Source organism: Bos taurus, chromosome 5 (assembly GCF_002263795.3).
Source record: "Bos taurus isolate L1 Dominette 01449 registration number 42190680 breed Hereford chromosome 5, ARS-UCD2.0, whole genome shotgun sequence".
Classification (NCBI taxonomy): Eukaryota; Metazoa; Chordata; class Mammalia; order Artiodactyla; family Bovidae; genus Bos; species Bos taurus.
This window is the reverse complement of record NC_037332.1, coordinates 71,127,187-71,153,796: the sequence shown is the minus strand read 5'-3', so window position 1 is coordinate 71,153,796 and position 26,610 is coordinate 71,127,187. Positions and strand designations below refer to the sequence as shown.

Sequence of the window (26,610 nt, the reverse complement as noted above, 5' to 3'; positions counted from 1 at the left end):
ACATAAGAGATGCGGGTTCAGTCCCTGGGTTGGGAAGATCCCCTGGAGGAGGGCATGGCAACCCACTCTGAAATTCTTGCCTGGAGAATCCCCTGGACAGAGGAGCCTGGTGGGCTACAGTCCATGGGGTCACAAAGAGTTGGACATGACTGAGATTTTTCTCGCATGTTGGGATGGGTTAAGAAGACAGTGGCTTGGGCATACCTGGATGGCTCGCATCCAGTGGATGAAAACCAGACTCAAGTCAAAGAGCCGATTCTTACCCTGTATGATCAGTCATTGGAACCATTCGTGCACTCTTGGTCTAATACACAGTAGGACAAGTTCCCTGACATGGTATGAGCTGCCTTGCCCCGTAGTGAGCTCCCTGTTATTGCTTGAGGTGTTCAAGCAAAGAGCGCACAGTCTGCTGAGGCTGTAAGGTGACTTTCCCATCCCAGGCCTGGATGAAGCCCACTGAGGAGAATCAGAATTGTCTCTTGGCTCCTCTCTGCAGTTTATCTCCCTCTGCACATGTATGTGCCCATGCAAGCACACACACACTCACACGAGGGAGGTGAATGCCAGAGAGGAGGAGAGTGGGAGAAACCACACAGGGATCCAGCGAGGAAAACAAGGAGGAGAGATGGGAAGGCAGGGGGATGGAGACAGCACTGAGAGGGGTGGGCAATGCGGGGAAGGGGAGAAGCAGGGAGAGGAAGAGATGGAAAAAGGTGGGAGAAGGGACAGGCGACCGCGGGAGATGCAGAGGGAAAGGGGGCAGAGAGGAGACAGGCGGTACTAAAAGCAGGAGGGAAAGGGAGAAGGCAGTGGACTTGGGAGAGAGGAAGCATGGGGCCCAGGAGGAGGGAGGTGGGCAAGGCGGAGGAAGCAGGGCACAAGAGACAGGGCTGGTCCGCAGAGTGGGTAGGGAGGTGGGTGAGGATATGAGTCTTCAGAGTCAAGGAGTTCACTGGGCACAAGTCCCCAGAGCAGCAAATGGGTAATCTTGAGTCACAGCTCATTTAGAGCTTCCTGTTTTCAGCTTGTCTCTGTGAACAGTTGGAGGGGTTTCCAGCTAGTAAATACATCGGAGTGCCAAGACTCCCTCCCCTGGCTGTGGCCGTTCCATGGCTGCCCGTCCCCAGAACCTTCTCATGCCACCTCCCTTTATGCCCTGAGCACCAGCCCAGCAGCTCCTCCAGCACCACCCAACAGACCACCTGCTCCCCTCTGCAAGGCCCCTGACTTCACCAGGTTCTCAAGGCTCATGAAGGAAGCCGTAAGCCTCTTCCAACTACTGCACTCACATTCACCGATTGCACCACTGGCGCTCCACTAGGAAGCTGTAAACCTTTTAAGTGTGGAATCCAGCCCAAGCATTTACAGAAAAATTTACTTTATAAAACAAGTTTCCCTGAAACACAGTTTCTTTGCCTTTTTCCAAGACCCCATATTTTTCCTTCCATCCCCTTGTACTCTTCCCAGTTACAAGCACATCTTTATCCATCCTTCTTCAACTCAACCCAGCAGACGTGTCTGGGCCATCCACAGCATTCCAGACAGCAGGGTTACATCTGGAAACAAGACTCCTTGTCTGCCCTCACGAAGCTTGTGTCTAATGGGGAAACAGACATGGAGCCAGGAGTGGAGTCGGGTTTTATGGGGCTCAGACAGCACACAACTTGAGAATAAAATTACCAGCCCATGTATAAGAAACCTGGGTTACGTGTTCAGTCCTGGAGAGGACAGGATGAGTGCCCAACCCAAACACCCAACTCTAGGAGAGAAGGGTTCACAAAGGAAGGTTGAGATAACCATTAATTAATTAAACCACTGCAACTATACTTTCTCTCTTTGCTCTCTTTTGCCTATCCTGTGAATAAATGAATGCATACATGATGCATTCTACAGACATTTACTTAAGGATGAAGTTTAGCTTCTGTAACAAAAACCTAAGATGGCTTAAACAAGCTAGGACCTTCCCTCTCACATAACTGGCTCCTTCCATCCTTCCTTCCTGGGGTGTTGCCTTTCAGATACAAAGTCTATGATGGTGCCCTTCCAGCCAGTCAGATGAGGCAAGAAAGAACTGTGAAGCATTCCCCCTTCCGCCTCACACACACACTTCTCTTTTAAGGCAGACCTGGGAGTTCAAACCCAACTTCTGCTCAAGTCCCATTGACCAAAACATGATCACCCAGCCTTGAGGACATGAGCACACACAGGTCCCAGGGAGATGAGGAAGTATAATGTTTATTCTGGATGGCCATGCACCCCCAGATTAAGGCATTTCACAGCTATATAAAAAGAGAATGGATGCTGTGGACAACTAGAAATCGCCGAGACAGCCTGTGGCGTATGTTGTGCTTACTAGGAAACTGAGGTGCGGAAGTAGCTGTGGTCCTTTCCAGGTCCATCCACTGACAAAACTGAATTAAACAAGCTGTCCCTGCAAGCTCCCAGCCCCGTTCTTTAATTTCAGTAACTCTGACGCTCTTTACCAGATCCCAAATGTTGGCCGAGAATGAAATACTGTGACCACCTAAGGGGTAGTTGAAGGAAGAGGAAGCAATATAGACTGCGAAGAAGTTGCCAGGGAAAAAAGGAAGAGAACCAGAAGAGAACAGTGAAACTAAATTTCAAGAAGTTTAGCGATTTCCTATACCATGGAGTGTCAAAGCAGCAAGAGGACCCAAAGAAACTCGATTGGATTCACCAATGAGGAGGTCAGAAGTGACCTTTGCCAAGTCATTTTGTGTGGAGTGGTGGGGAATGGCATCCAAAGAGAGCTGGTTTGGGAGTGAGTGGAAGATGAGGATGCTGAGATAGAGTAGTGGTAACTGAGGTACGGAAAGGCAGGAACAACCTAAGATTAGTGCATCCGTGATCATGTTGATTCAAAAGATAAAAAATCAACGAAGAGCAAGAGCTAGAAAACGCATGGCCGACACAGAGTTTGGCTGCTTTAACAAAGACCAAGATAACAGTGGCTTAAAGAAGATTAAGGTTCACTTCACTCTCATGTAGGAGTCTGAGCATACACAGTCAAGGGCAGACTAGGGACAGCATGGTGTGGGAAATCCAGCTCCTTCCACCGTATTAGCCAGTCATGCTCAACGTGCAGCTTCCATCTTGTGGCCCACGAAGGCTGCACCAGCTCCCACCGTCATGTAAACATCCCAGCCAGGTAGAAGGAGGAGAGGGAAGGGGAAGTTTTCTTTCATCTTAAAGGCACCATGCAGAGGTTGCTCACATCACATCTCCTCACATTTTCACTAGCTGGACTTGGACACTTGGCTACATCTACCGAGATAAGGGAGACAGACAAAGTCATCTTTAGCTGAGAGGCCAAATCCCCAGAGAAAACTTAAGGGTCCTGTTACGAGGAAGGAGGGAACAGCAAGCAGTCAGAGCCTTAGGGGACCTAGAACAAAGAGTGGTCTCGGCCTTGGTGGGAGGAGGCTTGCTGTCTCCGGGGCGAGGACACACAGAGAGCAGAGAGGAGGTCTACCAAGCTGTTTACGACCTGTTGGGTGGGAGAGCGGACGTGCACTCATAAATACCCTGGGATGGTTCAGAGAACGCTGTGCTTTTGGAGTCCTAGGTTTCATTCTCAGCTCTGTGCTTAGCTGCTCTCTGGCCTTGGACAAGGAGAGAGATCTCCGTTTCCACATCTGTTAAATGGTCATAATAATGCCCACCCTGCCTGCCCCACAATCTTATTTTGAGTCCCAGAAGAGAACTGAGAAAATGTTCTGTAAGTGTGAGGTCAGGGCAGATGTGGGCGCCATCGTTATGGGGGGGATGGAGTGGTCTAGGCACTGCTGAGCCTGAAGGGCAGGTGGGAAAGGGCTGGAAGAGGCTGGAAGGACAGCACCACCCCAAACACAAGCTCCACACACCCATCCCCGAGGATCTGGCCTCTGCCCACTGCTGGCCAAGGAATCCCTCTGTTGTCCAAGTGAGGATGACAGGGGAGGGGGCCTGCAGCCATCCACAGGGGCTGGAGTCAGGCTATGGTGTGTCTTGAGATCGCCCTCCCAGAGCCTTGGCCTCGTCCCCTGCCCTTGGCCTTGGAAGCTCTCCTGAGACCTCTCGCTGACCCCAGGGCACACCCTGTGTCCCTGGCCTCAGCCCAGTAAACAGCATGAGTGAGTTTCTCCCCCAGGCCTCTGGCCTAGCAGAGCTAGCTGTGTCAGAGCATGCACACTCCCAACACACTCCCTCCACACACATACATGCCCACACTGCCTGCACACTCAGAAGCACCACACCATGTGCATCACACATGCAAACACCACACACATATGCCACGAACTGAACATTCCTCGCACACTCTACGTGTCCCCCGCAAACTTCACACACACAGCCCACATGCACACACCTGCCCATGCACACCACATGCACACACACACTTACACTGGTCTCTCTCTGTCCCATATCACACCCCCTACCCGGCTCCCCACACTGCTGCAGGAGTGCAGGAGACACAAATGTGGCTACTTTCTTGTTTAAACTCCTCCTCTTCAACTGGCTATCCAGAGCTTCAGGCTAGCATTCTAGCCCCTGCCAAAGCTGTTGAGGCCCACCATGGTCTATTCCCTGAAGACCCTCTTCAGGTATCTCCACCCTCCTGCCCCCTCGGCCAGTGTAGACCACTGGCCCACCCCTCTCCCCCCAGCTCCTCCTGCCCCTGGCTTGTCCATCCTCCATCCTCTCCAGAGAATGTACCTGTGTCATAGCCCATGTGAGAATCGCATTCCCTCTCCTGACCCCTGTTCAGAGCCCACCCCTCCTATAAAGACTCCCTCGACTTCCCCAGGTGGAATGCTGCCTTTGGGGAGCAACTTGCATCCTGTGTCTGCCTCCCCTGCCAGGCAGATGACCTTCTCACGGTCACTATATATGCAGCCCTGGGTCCCAGCACAGGGTATGTGCTCAATGAACACCGGGTATGTGGTGCTCATCCCCTCATCCTCCCAACAGATCAAAGTAGAAAACCAGCACGACTACCAGGACGTCACCAGCATGGTGGCTATGGCCAAAACCTATGCCACCACCGAGGCCTTCATCGACTCCAAGTATGACATCCGCATCCAGAAGATCGGGTCCAACTACAAGGCCTACATGTGAGTCCCTGGGCAGGGGTAGGGGCTGGGAGGCCGGGAGGAGGGTAGGAGCAGAGTGTGAGAGGAACCGAGACTAAACCCCATGGCAGAGACCCCACAGGGACATCTTATCTTCCCTTTCTGTCTCCTTTACTTCCCTTCACCTCTAGTTGTCACAGAGGAAGGCTGCTGTTCCATCATGGCTTATTCCAGGGCAAAAAATCTGTCTACCTAAATGAAGGCTATTTCCCCCAGAGAAATAAAGACTGTTGGCCTCTTTGCAAGCATATAGGGGATGTATGTCACAGGAGACATACATGGAAGGGACACTTGGGGACACATCAAGGATGGCCTTCAGTGCCTTGCTGAGGATTTTGGATTTTCTTCTCTTCCTTTCTGAGCAGAGAAGTGTCATGATCTGACCTGTAACCATGAAAGGAAGACTCTGGGGCTATGGGCTGCAAAAGGGTTTCCCAGGGACTAATAAGATCAGGTAGGAGATTACACCAGATTTCTTCACCTGCAAGCAGTAAAAACCACATCTGACTAATATGGTGGAATTTTTTTAAGGGAATTTATTAGAAACCCATGGATGATCAGAAACTTAAAAAAACTAACTAACCCCAAATTACCAATTTCAGAAACATTGGGATTCAGGGAAGCCCCAGGAATCTGGGTAGCCAGAAGTAGTAGACAGTCTTCGTGGCACCCCATGAGGAAGGGAATCTACCATAATCATTTTCAGGGCTTAACGCAAGATTACAATTCCACGGAAACAGTGCTGATTAGTCCAACGGTGGTCACATGATTATCAGAAGAAGGCAGACGATCCGTATAGAGAGTCCCACCAAGACAGCATGCACCACAGGCAGGGTCATTATCCAGTGGAGATAGAGGTTATGTGACTAAAAGAAAAGGGACAAATGCCAGAAAATTCATCACACATTCAATCCAGGGGTGGTTCAAGCAGATGATGACTCATGCTGGAGCTGTGGTTACAAGGATGAGTGGGAGCTCTTGACTGCGTGGAGAGCTCTGTCTTTTCTGCTCCAAGGCCTCTCTGTCTTACTTTGGAAAGTGCTGGTTCCACTTGAAGTGATGAGACTCCAGAGAGGCAATAAGTGCCTGGTCTCCAAGCCTGGATGGAGCGCTGATTGCATGGTTCCCCCTTTGAAGACTGCAACAGATGGTTCTGGACAGTTGGACAATCTCTCTATGTGCTTCTGTGTGGTGGAGCTGTGCTCTAGGTCAGGGTCAGCAAACCACAGCCCACAGGCCAAGTCTAGCTCCCACCTGTCTCATAAGTAAGGTTGCATTGATCACATACATCTCCATTTCTGTATTATCTAGGGTTACTTTTGCTCTACCTGGATTGCTTAGACTGTAGATTGGCAACTTTTTTCTGTAAGTGGCCAGATGGTCATTTTAGGCTCTGCAGGCCTCCCAGTTTCGGTTGCAACCACGCCACTCTGCCACTGCCTGGAAAACTGGAGAAAATGCAGTCCGTTGACCTGCAAGGAAATATGCCCAGGAAAGGGATGGATAAAGGAATACTTCTGGCCTGTCTTGCCAACCGTTCTCCCACCCATGAGCCAGGCCAGACCTGTCACTGCTCTCAGATGCCTTCAGGGCGATAAAGTCACCTCCACACCCATAACCCCTCTGAGTCGGAGAACATTCTAGTGCATGGTCCAACACATTCCTGAGGCCTCCACCATCCCTCATGATATCATTTCCCTCCTCTCCTCATTGTTAGCGTTTCTACTTGACATTGACGACACCTTGTCCCAGTTTCTCTTCTTGAGGATTACCTCATTGCCGCATTCTTTATGCTGAGCCTTTCTGTCCCGACAGCTCCAATTTGTCATTAGTTATGGCGTTTCCTGGACCCTGCATTGGCCCACGTCCGAGGGAAGGGGTTCGTGTCAGACCTCAGTGTAGAACGCCCTCTCCGCCCATGACCGTTCAACGTCCTTTCTGGCCCACTTCCTGCCCTGCACTCAGGCCTTTGTGCTTGTTGCTACTGAGTGTCATTGTGTCTAAGTCCTCTCAGCAGACAGAGCTGGGAAATAAATGTGTGTATCTCAACCCGTGTATACACACGTCTGTAATTATTTCTCTCTGTATATATCCGTCTATAGCTAAAGCTAAACAGCTCCTATTGATGTGTCAGACTTTCAACTAGGGCTCGGTTTTCAACATGATTCACTTTAGCCTTCCCAAGTTGCTTATCTGTAACTTTCCACTCCCAACAGTGAAAAAACCTGGCTTCCCCCATCCTCCCTCCACGTACTTCTTTGTTCAATCCCAGCACATGTGTACAGTTGCAGAACTGTCAGGCTGTAGCCCCGTGAGGAACAACTTTGGCAACTACGGTGCAGGACTTACATATGGCTTCTTCTGTTCTTAGGCATCCAGTCTCCACTAATCTCCAAAGGTAGTTAGGTCGGCACCTTTCCACTCACCCCTGCCCTCTTCAACCAGGGGGTCAGCATCAAACCTGTGTCATAAACGTAGGTTCCATTGTCACAGCCTACGTTCCATCCTTCATTCAAGCGGCTGCATCATATTTGGGCCAATCAACTTTTTTCCCCAGACCTGTGTTCGGCTCTGCCATGGAGAGTCATGGTTAAGAGCACAGAGTTTCTCAGATATGGTTTCGTGGCTTCTGTCATTCAATGGGACCGATGATAATAATAATGTCCATCTCATTAGGTTTTGTGAGACTGAAGCCTGTGTTTATAAAGCTTTTAGACCCAAGTCTCAGACATAGAAGGCACTCACTATCAGCTCTCTCTATCATTATCTTCTTGGAAGAAGACCAATCTAGCTTGTGCTCCTGCTGTTGCTGGCATAGAATGCTTTCTTTTCTCATCTACACTTACTGAAAAATAATAGTAGCACCCACTGTACTAAGAGATTTATGAGAATCTTTCCTTTAATCCACATGATGCCCTATAAGCATGGTACTAAAATGGTTCCTATTTACTAATAAGAAAATATTCAGAAATGTTGTCCATGGTTAAACTAGGAAACACTACAACCAAGATTCAAACTCGTACCTGACTCAAGTCAGTTCTTACCTTCCCTTGTCACCATACAGATCCCACTCTACCCTATCCTACTCATCCCTCCAGGTACCTCTCAGTCACTATCTTCTGGGGTCACATAAAGTATCTAAAACGTTGTTTCCCCAGAATGCCTCACACCTCACGTGTACTGCTAACCCTACCATGCCTCTGTTCTGGTTTTAGGCTAGTCTACCCTTTAAGGTAGTAAACAGCTGGAGGAGGGGGGTCATCTCTGCACACTCAGATTAGTCCTGTAGTCAAGACATAGGGTGGCCTGATGATTGTTTGCCAAATTGAATTTAATTGCATTGAGTTGAACTGAACTGAACCAACTGAAGCTTATCAATGTGACTGCAACATTTAACCATTTAAATGTTAAATGCGACACTTTAACCATTATGGCTCCTGTTGGCCACCTGTTCTCAGCATCTGCTATTCTCAGATACATTGTATTTTCTCTTTTAGAAAGACATTGGATAGCACTGGTTCACCCTTGAAGCTCAATCACATGCCTTTCCTTGGACATGAAACAGATCACATTATCACTTCCATTTTGCTTAAAGCCATTCAGTCTTTGCTGAATCCAGATATGCCACTGGATATACTTTTTCTGTATTTCTCTTCAGCAAACACAACCCCTTACCTAGTGAGTTGTTACCTGGAACCTACTACCTGCCAGGAACCCTTGGACACTAGAGGTACAGAGGGATGAGTCAAACATGCTCCCTGCCCTCAGGGAAGTCAGCACACTAAAGCGGTCATTGCAACTGAAAGGAGCTTTTCTAAACATTGGTAGAATGTAGTATAGGGGGTTCTTATTGGGGAAGTGTCATGTCAGAAAGTCACATTTTCAGATGAAACTTGAAAGATGAGTAGGACTTAGGGAGACAAGGATGGAGATGAAGACTCTATCAGGCAAAGGGGAAAAGTATATGGAGGCCTATACACTGGAAAAAATCCATGGGCTTTGGAGCACCCGAAGGGATGTCAGTTGTTGCTGGAGCAGAAAAAGCAAAGGAACTGAGAGGGTGATGAGGCAGGCAGAGGCAGAGGCCTTCCTGCTCTTCACCATGAAAAGGCAGTCACTTCTCGCCATTGGTTATTTTTCCTACATTTTAGTGCTCAAAAAAGATTCCAGAGTCACGAGGGGCTATACTACCCTAGTTCTTCTAAAAAAAACAGGAGGTCATTTGAAGGATTTAATCTGATAGTGTAGGCATTCATTAAATTCAATTTTACATTTCAAACGTGGCTTAGGAAAAGATACATAAGACCCAAGAAATAAGACAATCAATATAAAGGGAAATAAAAACACACACACAAAAATCTGAAGACAGGATGTGTATCTAAGAATGCACATCATAGTGGGCTTCCCAGGTGACGCTCATGGTAAGGAACCCACCTGCCAATGCAGGAGGCATAAGAGACAAGGGTTCGATCCCTGGGTCAGGAAGATCCCTTGGAGAGGGCATGGAAACCCACTCTAGTATTCTTGCCTGTAGAATCCCAGGGACATAGGAGTCTGGCAGGCTACAGTGCATAGGATTGCAAAGAGTCCAACATGACTGAAGCGACTTAGAACAATATAAGCTAGATATTTGAATCAGAGCCACCAAACAGCCAAAGCAAAAAAGGAAAGCAGATCAATGATAAGCATCCCTACTTCCCTCACTGTGTCGTTTGTTCTGGTACAGGAGAACCTCCATCTCTGGAAACTGGAAGGCCAACACAGGCTCTGCCATGCTGGAGCAGGTGGCCATGACAGAGAGGTAAGAGGTAACGGAGGTGCTTCGGGAAGGGTACCGACCACAGGGGGAGGTAGACAGGGATACAGCAAGGATCCTGTCATGAATGCTGTCTCGCACTTTGGCCAGCGTCTCACCACCCACAGAGCACTTTCCTAGGCATGATCCGCTTTATTGCCCATAATAGCCTTCAGGGAATGTTTTACAATAACCCCATTTTACAGATGGGAAAGATGGTTCAGAGGGGGATCATGGCTTGTCCAAGTCACAGAACTGATCAATGGCAGAGATAAGACTAAAACCTTGACATCTTGACTTCGTCCAGGGGTCTTTGTGGCCCTGCCAGTTGCTGCAGGAAGAGAGCAGGAAGTCCTCACCAGTCTCTTCTGCTCTTGACAGCTGTATGGAAGCATCCCGTTAGGGTACCACAGCTCCCACCTGGAGTGTCCACTCCTCTCTCAGTGTCCACTCCTCTCTCAGCATGAGGAGGGAGAGGTCAATTTCCTGTGAATCATGAATGCAGTAGAAAGGCACACTGGCTGAAAGTCCCTCCCTTTAAACAACACCTGTGAGCCATCTTCACCTGAAGAAGGTCCAGCCACCTGCTTTTGAGGCCAGCAGCACACACACATCCCTTGCTGAGTGCCCAGTGATCTCTGCTTGCAAGCCTTCAGTGACAGTGGCAAGGCATGGGCTTTAGGGTCAGAAAGGTCTGTTCAGTGAACATGTATTGAGTACCTACTGCATGTTATGTATGCTAAGCACTAAAGAGGTCCAGACGAAAAGACCCAACCCTTCCCTTTAAGAACTCTGTATCAGTTGCAAGTTTCAGAAAATGGATTAGTTGGAGCCAAAGGGGATTTACTGGCTTGTGGCAATGAAAACTTCAAGATGCAGCTCCAGGTAGGCCTGTAGAACTTATTCTACCCATCCACTCCAGTATTCTTGCTTAGAGAATTCCATGGACAGAGGAGCCTGGTGGGCTACAGTCCATAGGGTCACAAAGAGTTGGGCACAACTGAGTGACTTTCACTTTCACTGCCAACTTCAGTTCAGCTTTCTTCCATGTTGGCTTCATTCCAGAAGGCCAGCTCACTCATATAGTGATCCAAAGTGGCTCCAGGCTTACATCTTAACTGCGTCAAGTCTAGCAGAAAGATGTCTTTCCCAACTATTTCAATCAAAGCCTGGAATTGAGCCTTATTCACTGATAGGCCTGACTTAAGTCACATGACTATCATGGACCCCATCACGATGACCCAGAAAGCAGCAGCACTGTAATTAGATACTCCTGTGTCACATCTCTGCCCCGAGAGAGTGAAGTGGGACCACCGTGCTGCAGTAACATGCACTGAGACTTAGGGGAGGGATGTAACGCGGTTCCTGCCCTTGTGGAACTCGTTCAGGGCTCTATGCTGAGGAAACAGCATGAACTAAAGTGAGTGGTCCTGCCCCCTTCAGATCTGTGTTACACAGGTTAAGTACCCTTTCTGAACTCCTTCAGCTGTAGGCTGGAGGTAATGCACCCAAGCCAGAGGGCTGATGAGAAAGGGATCTTCAGTGGCAGGAGTGCACTGGAAATAGCAGTCTCCTTCCCTTCCCGCCAGTCCCAGGTGCCGCCCCCAAGGTGGGTGCCCACCTGTGCTCTCCAGTCTCAGGGGTCCCTGGCACAACTGCACCACCTGCTCTGGGGGAGTGACAGCCTTCCCCCAGTGGGCATTCAAGGGGCAGTCGTGGCCCTTTTCTCCACCAGCTTTCCAGAACGTAAGCCCAGCCTTTCCCCGGGCCTTGCAGGCTGCTCACAGGTGTCTCCAGTAGGTCATTATCTCCCTGGCTCTGCTCAGTCCCAGGCCCCATGGGCCATTCCTGGAGGAGCCTGCTATGGGAGTGGGGCTGCTCAGGCCTGGAATCCACTTTCCCTTCTGCAAATTCATGGTCAGTAGCCTAAGTGCCTCAAGGAAACTTAGCAGAGGAGATGAGAGAGCCAGCTCTGAGAGCACTTCAGCTCATTCCAGGCCTTATGGCTCAGAGACACAAATAGATCTCTAAGCAGGCGTGCCCCATGTGACCCTGGAGAGTGGGGAGAAAAGCAAGAACATTGACACAAAGTCCCCTGTGACTCCAAATCCAGCCACCACGAGGGAAGCCAAGCACAAGGCCGGGAAGATACAACCATCCCCTTGTTGCAGGGTCAGAGTCCAGCACTGAGATCTTCTCCTGCAAAGCAAACGGACCCTGCAGCCATCAAGTGGCTGGAAAGGGAACAAAAGCAGCGGGTCCAGAGGGCCAGGCCCCCCGGGCCAGGCTGGAGAGGCCTGCCAGGCTCCTCTGCCTGCGTGCCTCAGGCCAGGGGGAGAATACACCCTTTGTCCCCGCAGGCTGGGCCTGGGAGGGACTTCTGGGGCCCTTCAAGAAGTTTTCCCAAGGGAAAAAGACTTCAGGGGCAGCTGGGGTCCAGGACAGATCCAGCTGGGGGCAGGACAAGCTCCCCGGTACTGGGGGCCAGCAAAGTCCTGGGGAGGGGAAGGAGATCAGGTCTCTGAGATCCCCCCCAACTCCCCACTCCTCCCCCTCATCCTGCTTGTCGCCTGCCTGCCTGGCTCCCTCTCTAACCTCTCTCCCTCTGTGTGTCTCTCACTGCCCATCTATATCTCTGCCTTTCTTTTTACCCATTCTGTCTCTCCCACTGCCTCTGTTTCTCTCTGTGTCTGTTTCTCTGCCTTTCTGTCTCTCTCGTGCATCTCTGTCTCTTATGTCTTCCTGTCTCTCTCCATCTCTGAATGGATGTGTTTATGTGTATGTCACTGTCTGTCTCCTAGCCTGTTTTTTCTGTGGGTGTCTCTCGGGGTCTCTCCTTCCCCCTGTCTCTGCATCTCTCGCCGTCTGCTTCCCGCCCCTGCCCCCTGTCCTGCATACTCACTGTCTGTCCGTCCCTGCAGGTACAGGCTGTGGGTGGACAGCTGCTCGGAGATGTTTGGTGGCCTGGACATCTGTGCTGTCAAGGCTGTCCACAGCAAAGATGGCAGAGATTACATCATAGAGGTGAGCAATGGAGTAGGAGTTCCTCCTGGCCGGAACCAGGCCCCTGGGCAGGCATTCCAGAGGGAAGGAGTCCAGGTGTGACCTCCAGAGTGGTCAGCTGTGTCTTAGGTCAGGGCTGGGGCACAAGCAGCCTAGGCCTCAGGGAGCAGCTCCAGAGGCTTCTCACCCACTGCCCTCATGTACCCCCACCCACCCCCTCGGCTGCATCTAAAGCCTTTGTGCCCAGGGGTCCTGCCCTGGACTTTGATGACTTTGGGCATGAGGTTTGATAACCTTCCAACACCTGTGGCCCTAACGGTAGGGGAAGGGCACTGGGCCAAGAGTTGGCAAGATTCTGTCCCCTCTAGTCTGTTAAATTTTCTTAGTATCTAAGCGGGTAAAGAGGACCCACTTCCACAGTCACCGTGCAGAGAGTCCCTCACTGTTCAATCAACAAACATGTATTAGGGGCTCCCATGGGCCTGGTGTGGGGCAGTTCTGGAGATAGAGCGCTGAACAAGACACGTATGGAGTGTGCCGGCTGGCAGGGAGGATGGTGCACTAGTCACTGCGGGGCACTGATGGTTAGGAACGGGGTGAGAATAAAGGGAAATGTATGAGAGAGGCTCAGAGGGGCTCAGAGTCCCAGAATCTCTCCCTCAACCTTCCTGCATCTCACAGGCCAACGCGCCCCTGCTGCCCTCCAGAGCTGTCGCCTGTGGGTCCCTGTGGGCCTCCCATTCCCCTGCCCACCCCCATGACTTCCTCCCCAGGCCTCCCCCAATCCCACAGTCCTCCTCCCAGGCCATGGCTCCCCTGTGTCTCTCCTGACCTCACAGCCCCCCTCCCCTCCTAACCCTTTCCCGGCCCCCGCCAGAGCCCATGGCTCTCCGTGGCTTCCCCTGAAAAGGCTGCGCTGGCTCAGAGTTCTCTCCCCAGCGTCACGTCTCTCTGCTCACATACCACCACCACCCCCACCAGTCCCTCTGGTACTTCCCTTCTGCGGCCTTCTCCTCACACCACAGCAGAGGGGCGGTGCTGACACACGGCCAAGACACGTGAGGGAGCGCCCTGCGGCTGCCCCCTCCCCTGGGTGTGGGCAGTTAATGGGAAGCACATGGCTGGGATGACCGCGAGAGCCAGCTAATGCTCCAGCCCAGCGTGTCTGCACCACTCCCAGGACCCACAGCGAGCCAGGACCAGTGACCGGAGGGGTGGGAGCCCCGCTGGTCTCCTCCTGCCATGCCAGGAAGGCATTCCTCCCACCCTGAGCCCCTAGACTGACCAGCTCGGAGGTGGAGGGGAGGGAGGCCAGGGTGGGCACAGCCCTTCTGCCCACTCTTGGCCCAAGGAAGGCCCGGTAACTTCCAGGGATGAGTTACCATCTATATTAGCAAGTTCAGTCTTGCTCTAGAAAACAACTCTCAGGAGTTCCTGCAGTCCAGTGGTTAAGACTCCATGCTTGAATGCACGGAATGTGGGTTTGATCCCTGGTCAGGGAACTAAGATCCCACATGCCATGTGGCACAGTCAAAAAAAAAAATCTCCCCTCAAGTCCAGTGGCCACCATACCTGAAATCCCCCCAGCAGCCCCTTCTCAGGGGACACTGTAGGGGCCAGGAGCGGATCCACCATCCTGCACACTTGCTTCCGAGTCAGACCCAGGCTGCTCCCTGGAGGAATGAGGTGCCCACCTTCCTGAGGACGCCTGAGTGCTTCAGATCCATGCCCAGGGCGCTGCATCTCCAGAATCCCTTCCTGGCCCTCCTGCCTCTGCGTCTCCTCATGGGACCACCAGACATGAACTCAGCTTTAACACACACGTGGTCACTGATCCATTCACCCATTCATTCACCCATTCATTCATGCACTGTTGAGGTCCTCCTCTGGGCACCAGCCCTCCATTCAGGCGATGGGGATACGGCAGGGTAGCAGGGACTCTGCTCTGGAGCTTCCATTCAGAGAGGGGCCTGCAGTCAGCAGATGAAGGACTCCGGGGCTGCTTCCCCCTCTCTTCTGTGAGTTTAGTTCCTTCTCTCTCACTTGAGCATTATCTCTGCCCCTGAGAGCTCCTGCCTCTCTGAGTTTCCTCAACTTTCACTCATAGGAAACAAAAGTTTGTACCCGTGGGCCCAGGCTCCCTGCCTCCAGACATTCAGAGGGTCAGGGATGAAAGACCTTCCACATTTGAAAAGAAAATCGTGGGTTTGGACTTTTAAAAAACAAGAAAACAACTTCTCAAAAATGTATCGGGAGGGAAAGAATGGCTTTTCAGACTTTTTCTTTTTCTCTCAGAAACGTTACAGAGTGGTTTCCCTTGCTTTTTGGTTTAGAGTAGGGGAAGGGAGATAGGGAGCTTTTTACCAGGAAGATAAAAGGTATTTTAAAAAACAAAGACAGGATCCAAAAATACTGATTTCCTTAGCCACCTCTGTGGTGAGAACATAACATTTGTGGGACATGTTTTGTGAAGATCCTCACAGTGAAATACTCAGGGGAAAGACCCTTGAACTTGTCCTCCATGACTTGTCCAGGGAATGACATTGCTCACTGGAAAAATGCTTCCCTGGGGAGACCCAAATGTCCACTTCCTTTAGCTGTGTCCACCGTGGGGACCGCAAAGTGCTCTGACCTCAGGTTCATTGTGGCGGCTGTTTTCCACTGTAGCGAACGTAGGAAACAGAAACCAGAACAAAAAAAGAGTGGGCAGGCAGGGCCAGGAAGAGAAAGGCCAGAGCTGCGCACACTGAGGCGCCACAGCCATCGCTCAGCTCAGCCCACGCTGACTGAGAGACTGTCCACGTGCCGGGCAATGGGATCCAGGAAGCCAAGGACCCAGGCCCAACCCACAGGGAGCTCAGTTTGCTAATACAATCTGCATTCACATCCTTGAGTTTGCTTTTCAGCTTCCCAACCATAGTAGGGCTTCCCTGGTGGCTCAGTGGTAAAGAATCCACCTGCAATGCAAGAGACACGGGTATGATCCCTGGATCAGGAAGATCCCCTGCAGAAGGAAATGGCTGCTGCTGCGGCTGCTGCTAAGTCGCTTCAGTCGTGTCCAACTCTGTGCGACCCCATAGATGGCAGCCCACCAGGCTCCCCTGTCCCTGGGGTTCTCCAGGCAAGAACACTGGAGTGGGTTGCCATTTCCTTCTCCAATGTATGAAAGTGAAAAGTGAAAGTGAAGTCGCTCAGTCGTGTCTGACTCCTAGCGACCCCATGGACTGCAGCCCACCAGGCCCCTCCATCCATGGGATTTTCCAGGCAAGAGTACTGGAGTGGGTTGCCATTGCCTTCTCCGAAGGCAATGGCAACCCACTCCAATATTCTTGCTTGGCAAATCCCATGGACAGAGGAGCCCAGCAGGCTACAGTCCCTGGGGTCGCAAAGAATTGGACATGACTTAGCTACTAAACAGCAACAACTATAGTAGGTGCTTTAGATTAATGCACTCCTAAAAGTCTCAGATGCAAGGGTCTTCGCAGCTGCCCAACCCCCTCAGGTTATAGTTGAGGAAAACAACAGGCCCACAGATGAGAAGTGAGCTACCAAGATCATACCACGAGTCCCTAGGAGAACCAGAGCCTGGAAGCCAGGTCTCCCATTCCTAGTTCTTACTCAGAGCTGTTCGGTGATTGTTGAGATGTAGAAGGAGTGCTCCCAGTCTGTCCTGGGACTTGCTACTTCTTTGACCCTCAGCTTTCCCATTGTGATAAGGGCAGTAACGGTACCTATCTCAAAGAGATACTCTGAGATTTATGTGAGCTCTCCACCCAGTGCTTCGAACAGCACCTGGCACCTAGTAAAGCCATACAGCTCTTACTAGTATCCTTATCGATATGAGCAGGACTTGTCCTTCCATTCAGCAGGTACTTACCAAGGGCACACCTGTCTGGACACAGGGCCCATCCCCAAGCCAGGGGCTCACGGTCGGGTTGGGGAGACACAAACAGGAGATGGTGAGACAACCAAAGCAAGGATGGCAGGAGTGCCAAGAAGGCTTCGCAGAGGAAGGACCAGCTAGATTTTCCTGACAGATGAGAAGCGCTAGCCAGGTAGAGAGTGGGCAGAGTCAATGGCCTACCTGCCCAAGGACCTGGATGGGAGACAGAACCTGCTGAGTCCAGAGCTTGGGAAAAGGGGAAACCAGATGGAGAATTAGATGGCGGTGAGCTGGGGGAACAGGCTGGGTTCCTATAGCTGGGGAGGAGACAGAGAGCCCACCAAGGCCCCACCCTCCACCAACCCACCCAAGACCTTCTACCTCTGTCCATGCCTAGGGAACCACCTGGATCACTGGCCTACATGCCTTTGGGCAAGCCCTTCCCATCTCTGGGCCTTGGTTTCTCCATCTGCCAAAAGAGTGGATGCACAAATATGATCACTCAGCATGCATGCATGCCAAGTCACTTCTGCCGTGTCTGACTCTTTGCGACCCCATGGACTGTAACCCACAAGGCTCTTCTGTCCATGGGATTCTCCAGGCAAGAATACTGGAGTGGGTTGCCATGCCCTCCTCCAGGGGATCTTCCCCACCCAGGGATCGAACTCGCACCTCTTACATCCCCTGCATTGGCAGCCAGGTTCTTCACCACCAGCACCACCTGGGAAGCCCCTGATCTCTGAGGGCCCCTCCAATTACAAGTGTGCCTCCTTTGAGAAGCAGCCTTCTCCCTGTGGAAGGCTGAAATTTCTCTGCAGTTTATTCTGCTAGAGTTCCAGAGAACAGGCCTCGCCTCTTCCCTCTTCTCTCCGAATCTTGAGTTGACTGCAACCCGTGTCATTTTTTGATCATAATTGAGCCCCTTCCTTCACTGCTTCCGGCTTTGTGGAAAACCTTGACCTTGGGCCAAAGTTCAGGAAGCTGGCCCCAATCCTGGGTAGGGGCCGAGGTGGGAAAGGAGGGGGCAGAGACCGGCTCCCCAAAGAAAAGAGCAGAAAAGGTCAGCAAAGGCTCCCCGCCCTTGGTCGCATGTCTAAGGCCCAGCAAATGCAGACTGAATTGAACTGAGTCCAGGGAGTTGATTTAGACTGAACTGCGGGAAATCGGCTGTCTCCACGGGGGTCATTTCCAGCCGAGGCGCTGGGCTGGAGATTTGCATGGAGAACACTGCCATCTAGTGTTCACTTCTGTCCTGAGGTCTGAGCCCACCCTCCTGGGATGCGCTGCTCAGCTGCCAAGCTCCCCTCCTTCAGGACTCCTTTCTCGCCCACAGGTGATGGACAGCTCAATGCCTCTGATTGGAGAGCACGTGGAAGAGGACAAGCAGCTGATGGCCGACCTTGTCATCTCCAAAATGAGCCAACTCCTGATGCCAGGGGGCACGGTGCCCTCGCCCCTGAGGCCTTGGGTGAGAGAGTGTAGAGTCATGAGAGATGCTTGGCCGTCTGGGAGGGGGTGCCCTGATCCAGAGGAGATGCACCCAGGGAGGAACCGACCTGGAGAGAAAGAAATGGGGTGTGGGTGGGGCTGGGCTTGGGGGAGAATTTGTACCCCTGCTCCTGACAGGGACATTTGGGAGGCTCTGAGGGGCCTTTCTTCTCTCTGCCACCCTGGAGAGAAAAATGTGGTCTCAACTTGGCTTTGAGTGTCTGCAGGCAGAGATTATTATCATAGAAAACCAGATGTCCCCTCTGTGCCCTCCCTCCCAGGCCTGAATGGTGAGCAGGGTGTGTGTGTGTGCGCGCGTGCACACGCACTTATGCCCACATGTACACACATGCCCTTTGTGTGCTCCCAGGGCACTGGTCAGCAGGGACTCTTGTGTCTTCCATTTGCTCATCTTCCAACCTCTTCACGCTAACACAGAGCTCCTGTCTTCCCTGATCCTCACCATGGGTTACCAGATGATTCTCCAAAGAATTTGCTAGATCTCCAGCTTTCTGGAAAAGCAAGTCTCAAAACCTGATCCCCTTTTCTCCCCCTCAAAACAAATCTGTTATAACAGATGTCAGAAAGATGCTTGTTCTCAAGAAGGCCACTGGCTTGGAGAGGGCGTGGGGCAGCCTTCTCCACTGGAAATGTTCTGTCTTGACCTGCTTGGTGATTACACAGGTGTCTCCACGTGTAGAAACTATTTGTGCTGTGCACATTATGTAAGTTTTACCCCAGTAACGATGGAGAAGGAAATGGCAACCCACTCCAGTATTCTTGCCTGGAGAATCCCATAGACAGAGGAGCCTGGCGGGCTACAGTCCATTACACAACTGAGCACCTCAATAACAAACATGTTTACAAATCCTGCCCTCCCACCCAGGAAGTGAATGGCTGTAGTGGCCACAGCAGTCTTCTTTTCTCTTCTGCTTTAGGCTCCTCAGACTAAACCAGCAAAATCCCCTGGGCAAGCCCAACTGGGTCCTCCACTTGGACAACCCCAGCCACGGCCACCCACACAAGGTAGGACCCACGACGAGCCACCCACCAAGAGAAACCATCCAGGCAAGGATGCTGAAATGCACTGAGGGATCCACATGTGACTTCCAAAAAGGCACTCTGAAAAACTCCATGTTAATACTTAATTACCAGACTTATTCCCTTGCTCTGTGTGCAGAATGAATGAGACCATGAGGTTGTCACTCCCTTAAAGTCAGGAAAGGAGGGAAGAAAGACCGAAAGTAAATGTATTAAGTACCTAATATGTGCCAGGCCCTATGCTAGGGACTTTGCCATTTATGGTCTCATTTTCAGCTTCCTAACGTGTCAGCAATGAAAACAGGGGTATTTCCTTTTTACAGAGGTAGCTGTTGAGGCTTTGTGCAAGGAAGCACAAGAAAATGGCATGTTTACAAGTCTGGTCTTTCAGATCTTCTAGAAAGTGCCTGCTTCCTAGCCGCTAGCAGTGCCTGATTATAGATTTATGAGCCAACCAGCAAGAGTGAGAAAGAAAAATGGAACATTACATAGAACCTTGTCAATTCGAATCATTCCTCAAAAATATCCCAGTATTACTAAGTAAATGCCACCATTTATCAGAGAATGTATGAACTGTTGATGACAAGATGAAAGGAGACTGTGGCAGTAACTAACCCCTTCTCTTGGGCTGCCAGCTGCTCGCGTGTTCTCACGCTCAGGCCTGGGGCAAAAGTCACCCATGTCCTCTCTCGATGTCAGAACCTTCCAGGCACCCTCATGGCTCTAGTGCCAGCTTAGGGCCTCAGGTCAGCTTCACCCCAAGATGCCAGGCCAGGCATTTTCACGGTGATTTTTTAAGGACCTGCTTTAAGACCCATCGGAAAGAAAGCACTGCTATCACACTGGGACCTTCCCAGGCGCCTTTATCAAAGTAATGGATTCATTGCTTCTTGGGAAAATCAGCCTTGGGCAGCAAAGGGCTTCCTCTTCCACAGGTCTTATATAAAACACCCATTCATCCTTCTCGTCTGTGCTTCTCTTCCTGGAAAAGCAGAAAGCGTTTAAGAAAAGGGAAATTGCAGGACTTACACAACTGCGTGCCAGTGAACACTGGGTTCTTCTTCAGGCAGATGAACACGTTTGAATCTACTTACAGTGTCTCCCTCTGGCAGACTTAGGCGAGCTACCTCACTTCTCAGAGGCTCAGTTTCCACAGTGATGAAGGAGGAAATGACATCTGCCTGTTTAGTAAGGGGGAGCTGCCTGTGAGATAATGCAAGAGAAGCAGTTCTAACTAGCAAGGTGTCCCATTGTGGAGGTAGTGCTTAGTAGATGCTAGTAATTTACTGCTAATAACCATCAGTCATGTCCGACTCTTTGGGACGCCATGGACTATAACCCACCAGGCTCCTCTGTCCATGGAATTCTCCAGGCAAGAATACTGGAAGGGGTTGCCATTCCCTCCTCCAGGGTATCTTCCCTAACTCAAGAGTCAAACCCAGGTCTCTTGCATTGCAGGCAGATTCTTTACTGCCTGAGCCATCAGGGACTTTAACCGTTAAAAGCTCACTATTAGAGACTTCCTACGCAATCCAGAGGATTGCACTCCACCTCAGGGAGTGCAGTGGAACTAAGATCCCACGTGCCACACAGTGTGCCAAAAAAAAGAAAATCTGGGTCCAAAGAGATGTCAAGTAGATGGAGAAACAGGATAGGGACCTCAAAAGGAGACAAAAGGGATTATCAAAACCTTTGAGGCCAGCAAGGATGCCAAGAACTTTATTCTTACTGGATTTTTCTGTAAGGAAAGCAGTTACGCTGATATAAAGAGACACTGCCAGAATAAACTCTTATATTTTTTAAAACTCACTATTAATAATTTGTGTCTTACTAAGCTTCCCTGCTGACTCAGTGGTAAAGAATCCAACTGTCAATACAGGAAACATGAGCTCGATCGCTGGGTCAGGAAGATCCCCTGGAGAAGGCAATGGCAACCCACTCTAGTACTCTTGCCTGGGAAAATCCCATGGACAGAGGAGCCCGGTGGGCTACAGTCCATGAGGGTCACAAAGAGTTGACCACAACTTAGTGACTAAACAACAACTACAAACAACACAACGATGATAATATACACGTTGTTCTTAATGACGTCATCGTTAAGAATACTTAGGACCACCGCAGCCCACTGTCCTCCTGCCAGGTGATAATTCTTTGCTTATAGAATGTTCAAAAATGACTGATTCATCACCCCGCCAGGCTCTGGCTGTGCCTCTGCCCTACCGTCTCCTTTCCCACTCTGCCCCAGGACTTACTTTTTCAGCCACATTTGCACAGAGCGCTTCTAAAACAGAGAGCTACTGTATTCTTGCTTCCTCTACGGCTCAGAGTAGAGACACGCTCGATAAATAAAGAGATATTATTTTAAGGGACAGGAGGCTAAACATACTTTTAGTGAGTTGAAAAACAATCAATTAAAAACAAATTAGGATAATTAAAGAAAATACTCATTGAATTAACATTTAGAGTAAAAATAACAGGGCTAATTAAAACACAATGCTTTCATTGAGTTCCCAAATTAACAAGATCACATTATTAACTTGTTTTTTGAACTCACTACTCATTTTCAACTCAGTGAAAGTGAAGTTCTCTTCTAAGGAACCTCATCATCTTTTAGCACTGATCCTGTGCTAAAGCAAATACTAAGCAAATACTATCTACATATAAGTTAATTTTTTTTCTATGTGCTCAAACAAAAAGTATTATTATTTTTTTTTTTTTTTTGCTTTGCCAAGAAGCTGAAAGAAAATTACTAGTCTCTTGGTGAATCTCATCTGTATAATAGGGACTAAATGAATAGTTAATAAATGAATGAATAAGAGTCCAGATTTTCTAAGATACTAATCAGCCTTGAGGGGCAGAGTGTTGGGGAAAGAGGGGAGATTTAAGATAAAACTAGAAAACATATTTTTTTGGACCTATGGTGAGTTTAACAAAACAAAAAAGCAAACCAACATTTAAAAATGAGAAGCTTTTACATAAAATCCAGATTTCCAGCTCCTGTGACGGAGTAGGAGCTCTAGAAACAGTGGGCAGCTATGTGGCAAATGCCACTGACGCTTAGTAACACCTGCTCCCTTAGTGACACTGGCTTCCCGGAGGGTGCTAGCAATAACAAGCCCACCTTCCAGTAAAGGAGAAGTAAGAGATGCGGTTTCCATCCCTGAGTCAGATCGCCTGGAGGAGGGCATGACAACCCACTCCAGTATTCTTACAGGATACTGGGAATCCCATGGACAGAGGAGCCTGGCGGGCTACAGTCCATGGGATCGCAGAGTCAGACACAACTGAGTGACTTAGCATGCATAGCCTGCTCCCTTGGACAGGGCAAGGACTCCTTCCTTTGCCTCAGGCATGTATTTTTATACATGTCAAAATGTAATTAACCCACAAATACTGTTCTATAAGCTGCTTTCTGTCTAGTAGTCTATATTAATATTTAGCATATATTATCAACAGCATCCCATGGCATTTAATATTGTTCTGCCACATCATACATGATGACCATAGCGCATTCCATTACATGAATGTATCTTAACGCTCCAGTCAGTTCCCCTACAGTTGCGCATTTGTATTGTTTTCAGTTTTTCACTGGCAGGAAGAACCCTGTAATGAACGTCCTCAAAGTGACACCTTTGCACAGCCTTATTTATCCTAAAAGAATTTGAATGGAATCATTTTTTTCTCCCTGTAGGGGGCCCTCGCCCAGCTCAGTCTCCTCAGCCCCCAAGATCTGGGAGCCCCTCCCAACAGAGGCTCTCCCCACAAGGCCAGCAACCCCTGAGCCCTCAGTCTGGATCGCCACAGCAGAGATCGCCAGGGTCTCCCCAGCTCTCCCGTGCATCTGGAGGCAGCTCTCCAAACCAGGCCCCCAAGTCGAGCGCACCCCTTACCTCGCAGCCCCGGCCTCCTGTGCAGGGCCGCAGCGCCTCCCAACAGGGCGAAGAGGCCAAGAAGCCAGCATCACCCCATCCCCATCTCAAGTAAGTGCTCTGGGACCCGGGAAGGGCTGAGAGTGGACTTGCGGTGTGGGTGGAGCTGGGCCGGCTCAGGGTTGGGGACTCAGAGCAAGACCCACTAAGGCCTCACCCCAGCTTTGAATGGGCAAAAGGAGGCCTAGAGGATGGAACCTGGTGGGCAGGCAGGACCTAGCAAGGCCCAAGCATAGGTTAGGCCCCACTGTGATCCTCCATGTGTACCTGCATCAGGTACTCCTTGCTGCATAACAAACCACCCTGAAACTTAGTGGCTTAAGAAAGCAGCCATTTTCTTTGTTCACAGTTTTTTTTCATTTAGTCACTTGTACTGAGTTTGGTTTAGCTGGGAGGATCTCCCGATGGTCTCTCCTGGAGAGTTACCAAATAAAATGCAGGATGCCCAATTAGATTTGAATTTCAGACAATGAATAATTTGGAGTGTATGCCTTCAAATATTGCATGTGCTTAATTGCTCAGTCATGTCTGACTCTTTGCTACCCCATGGACTGTAGCCTGCCAGGCTCCTCTGTTCATGGGATTCTCTAGGCAAGAACTCTGGAGTGGGTTGCCATGCCCTCCTCCAGGGGATCTTCCCAACCCAGGGATCAAACCCAGATCTCCCGCACTGCAGGCACATTCTTTACTGTCTGAGCCACCAGGGAAGCCAAATATTGCACGGGTTAGACCTATATTCAAAAAGTTTTTTTTTAATCTGAATTTCAAACTTAACTGGGTGTCATGTATGCTTACTAAATCTAGCAACCCTGCTCTCCTGGGATTGCTCATAGGGCTGTAGTTATCTGCCACTTACCTGTGGCTGGACAGTCCAAGAGGGCTTCTGCACACATCTGGATATTGGTGTCGCCTGTCAGCCGAGCCTCTCTCTCTCCTGGGGCCTCATCCTCCAGCAGGCTGGACCCAGCTCCCTTATGTGGTAGAATTACTTTCCAAAACGGCAAAAGTAGAAGCTTCAAGGCCTCTCAAGGTTCAGCCTTAGAAGCTGCACGATGTCATTTCATCCCATCATAGGCTTTTGATAAAAACAAGTCACATGGTCAAGCCCAGATTAAAAAGGTGGGAAAATAGACTCCTTTTTAAAACCGTATTTATCGGGCTGTGTCGGGCCTTAGTTGCAGCATGCGGGATCTTTGTTGTGTCACGCAGGCTCAGGAGTTATGGCGCATAGGCTTAAGTTGCTCCTCGGCATGTGGGATCCTGGTTCCCTGACCAGGGATCGAACCCATGTCTCCTGCATTGCAGGACGGATTCTTAACCACTGGACACCAGAGAAGTCCTGGAAATAGACTCGTAATACAAGGACCTGCAAAGTCATCCTGTGAAGGCTAGATGACTGGGATTGGAGGGAAGCTTCCATCCCAGGGCACACATCTGTTCTCTCTCTTGTTTCCTCTCAAGCCCATCTCTTGGTTTGAGGTCAGAGAGAGAGATCCCAAATGTATTTTCTTTGGAAAGTTTTTCCTTTCCTTCAACTCCAAACAAGCTAACCATAAGTTTTCAGAAGAGGTAATATATTCACCTGGTTCAAAGATCTAAAAAATATTGATGTTTTTATTGAAAACCCTACCCCATCTCATTCTCATCCAATGCTTTCCTGCCCCCTGCTCCCCAAAGGTAAGCACTTTTGTTAATTCTAGCATGTTCCTCCAGTATTCCCTTATGCATATACGGAAATATATGTTCTGTTTCCTCCTCCCACTTATTTACACAATCAGCAGTGTTCACTATCCACGCCATTCGCTCCTTGCTTTTACATTTAGCAATGCATTCTGGAGCTCTTCCACGCAGGTCATTAACATTTTATCCTTTTCACAGCTATATAATTATTCCACTGTGTAATTATACTGCAATTTATCTAACTAATCCACTGTAAATGGAAATTTGGTTTTCTCTTACGAAGAAGGCAGCAGTGAATGGCCTTAAAAACAAGCTTTTTCTTACATGTGCAGGATCAACTGTATAGAAAATACCTGAAATGGTGTTGTTGGATCAAAGGATAAAAGCATTTTTAGCTTAGTAATATTAGCAAGTGGTCCTCCAGCAGCAGGCATAGAGGTTGACAGCACAGACTCTAGAGTCAGACCACCTTTGGGTTCAGTTTGAAGTCTGCCACTTAAAAGCTGCCTGACCTCAGAAAAAAGTTACTTAACCTCTCTGTGCCTAAACTTCTTCACATGCAAAAGGGCAATAGTATTTACCCCACACGGTTATTATAAGAATTAAAATGAGTGTTTGCACATTTGGTGCTCAGAATGCTGCTGGCTCCATACACGTATATCTTTGGCTGCCTCTCACATGTCAAAAGATGCAGCCCAGCTAACCATAGCACAGACAAAGGCTCCGGAACTTGAGCCAGGTTTGAGCGCTAACCTTGTAGTAGCCTAGCTGTGTGGGTGTGTTACTCAGTCACGTCTGACTCTTTGAGACCCCATGAACTGTAGCCCCCAGCCTCCTCTGTCCATGGAATTCTCCAGGCAAGAATACTGGAGTGGGTTGCCATGCCCTCCTCCAATGGATCTTCCTGACCAGGGAGCGAACTCAAGTATCCTGCATTGCAGGCAGATTCTTTACCATCTGAGCCATCAGGGAAGCCCAGCAATCTAGCTAACAACACTTGAATCTCCTGGTTGATGCTCTAAAGTATTATTTGGTTCAATTCAGGTCAACAGGTACCAAACGCCTTAGCAAACACCTACTCTGAACTAGTCTTGAATAACACCCTGGGTGGAAAAAGCAAGGGGTAAAAGAGCCCTGCTCTGAAGAAGACTTGAGTCACTTCATGTGGTGATAAGAGCCTGCGTGGATCTCTCCTGTCTTTCACCCCCACTAGACTGTGAGCCCCTTGAGGGCAGGGCCTGAATCTCATTCATGTTTGGAGCCCTGTCGCCTGGCATTCGGCTGGCACAAAGAGTCAAACACTGCCTTTCAGATAGGAGGCACTGTGAGAACTCCGAAGCGCATCGGGATGGCCATAAGAGCTTCAGGCAGGGCTGGAGTTGAAGCCCATGGTGTCCGAGCTGCAAGAGGCCTGAGGCTGGGCTGGACCAACCCTCTGTCTCACAGATGAGGGAAAAGAGGCCCCGCTCAGTGACTTTTTTGCCCACAGCTGGAGGAACAGATGGCAGAAAGGGTCTGGAACACAGACCCTCTGATCCCCAAACTGGCGCTGGAACGTATAGGAGGAACAAGCCTAGCCTGCTGCTACCGCACCTTACAGCTTGCCAGGCGGGCGTGTGCACTGAGGCAGGAGAGTGGGCGAGCAGCTCTCCAGCTGTGCCT

The 26,610-nt window shown here is 50.0% G+C and overlaps 1 protein-coding gene and 1 long non-coding RNA gene across 3 annotated transcripts in view; one reads left to right on the top strand and one right to left on the bottom strand.

The window, feature by feature from the left end:
* The window catches only part of SYN3 (synapsin III), a 492,649-nt gene that overhangs the window by 458,698 nt on the left and 7,341 nt on the right, over positions 1–26,610 (top strand). For both annotated transcript variants that reach the window (XM_005206770.4, NM_001191357.1), the window contains 6 exons: positions 4,969–5,111; positions 9,856–9,930; positions 12,846–12,948; positions 18,144–18,278; positions 19,237–19,324; positions 23,031–23,319. In XM_005206770.4, coding sequence (XP_005206827.1) covers positions 4,969–5,111; positions 9,856–9,930; positions 12,846–12,948; positions 18,144–18,278; positions 19,237–19,324; positions 23,031–23,319 — 833 coding nt within the window. The remainder of the gene's footprint in view (positions 1–4,968; positions 5,112–9,855; positions 9,931–12,845; positions 12,949–18,143; positions 18,279–19,236; positions 19,325–23,030; positions 23,320–26,610) is intronic.
* On the bottom strand, positions 5,646–8,311 carry LOC104972501 (uncharacterized). Its single transcript, XR_003034790.2, has 2 exons — positions 7,479–8,311; positions 5,646–6,601 (listed from the first exon to the last, which is right to left on the bottom strand). It is a non-coding gene; the product is annotated as an uncharacterized lncRNA (long non-coding RNA).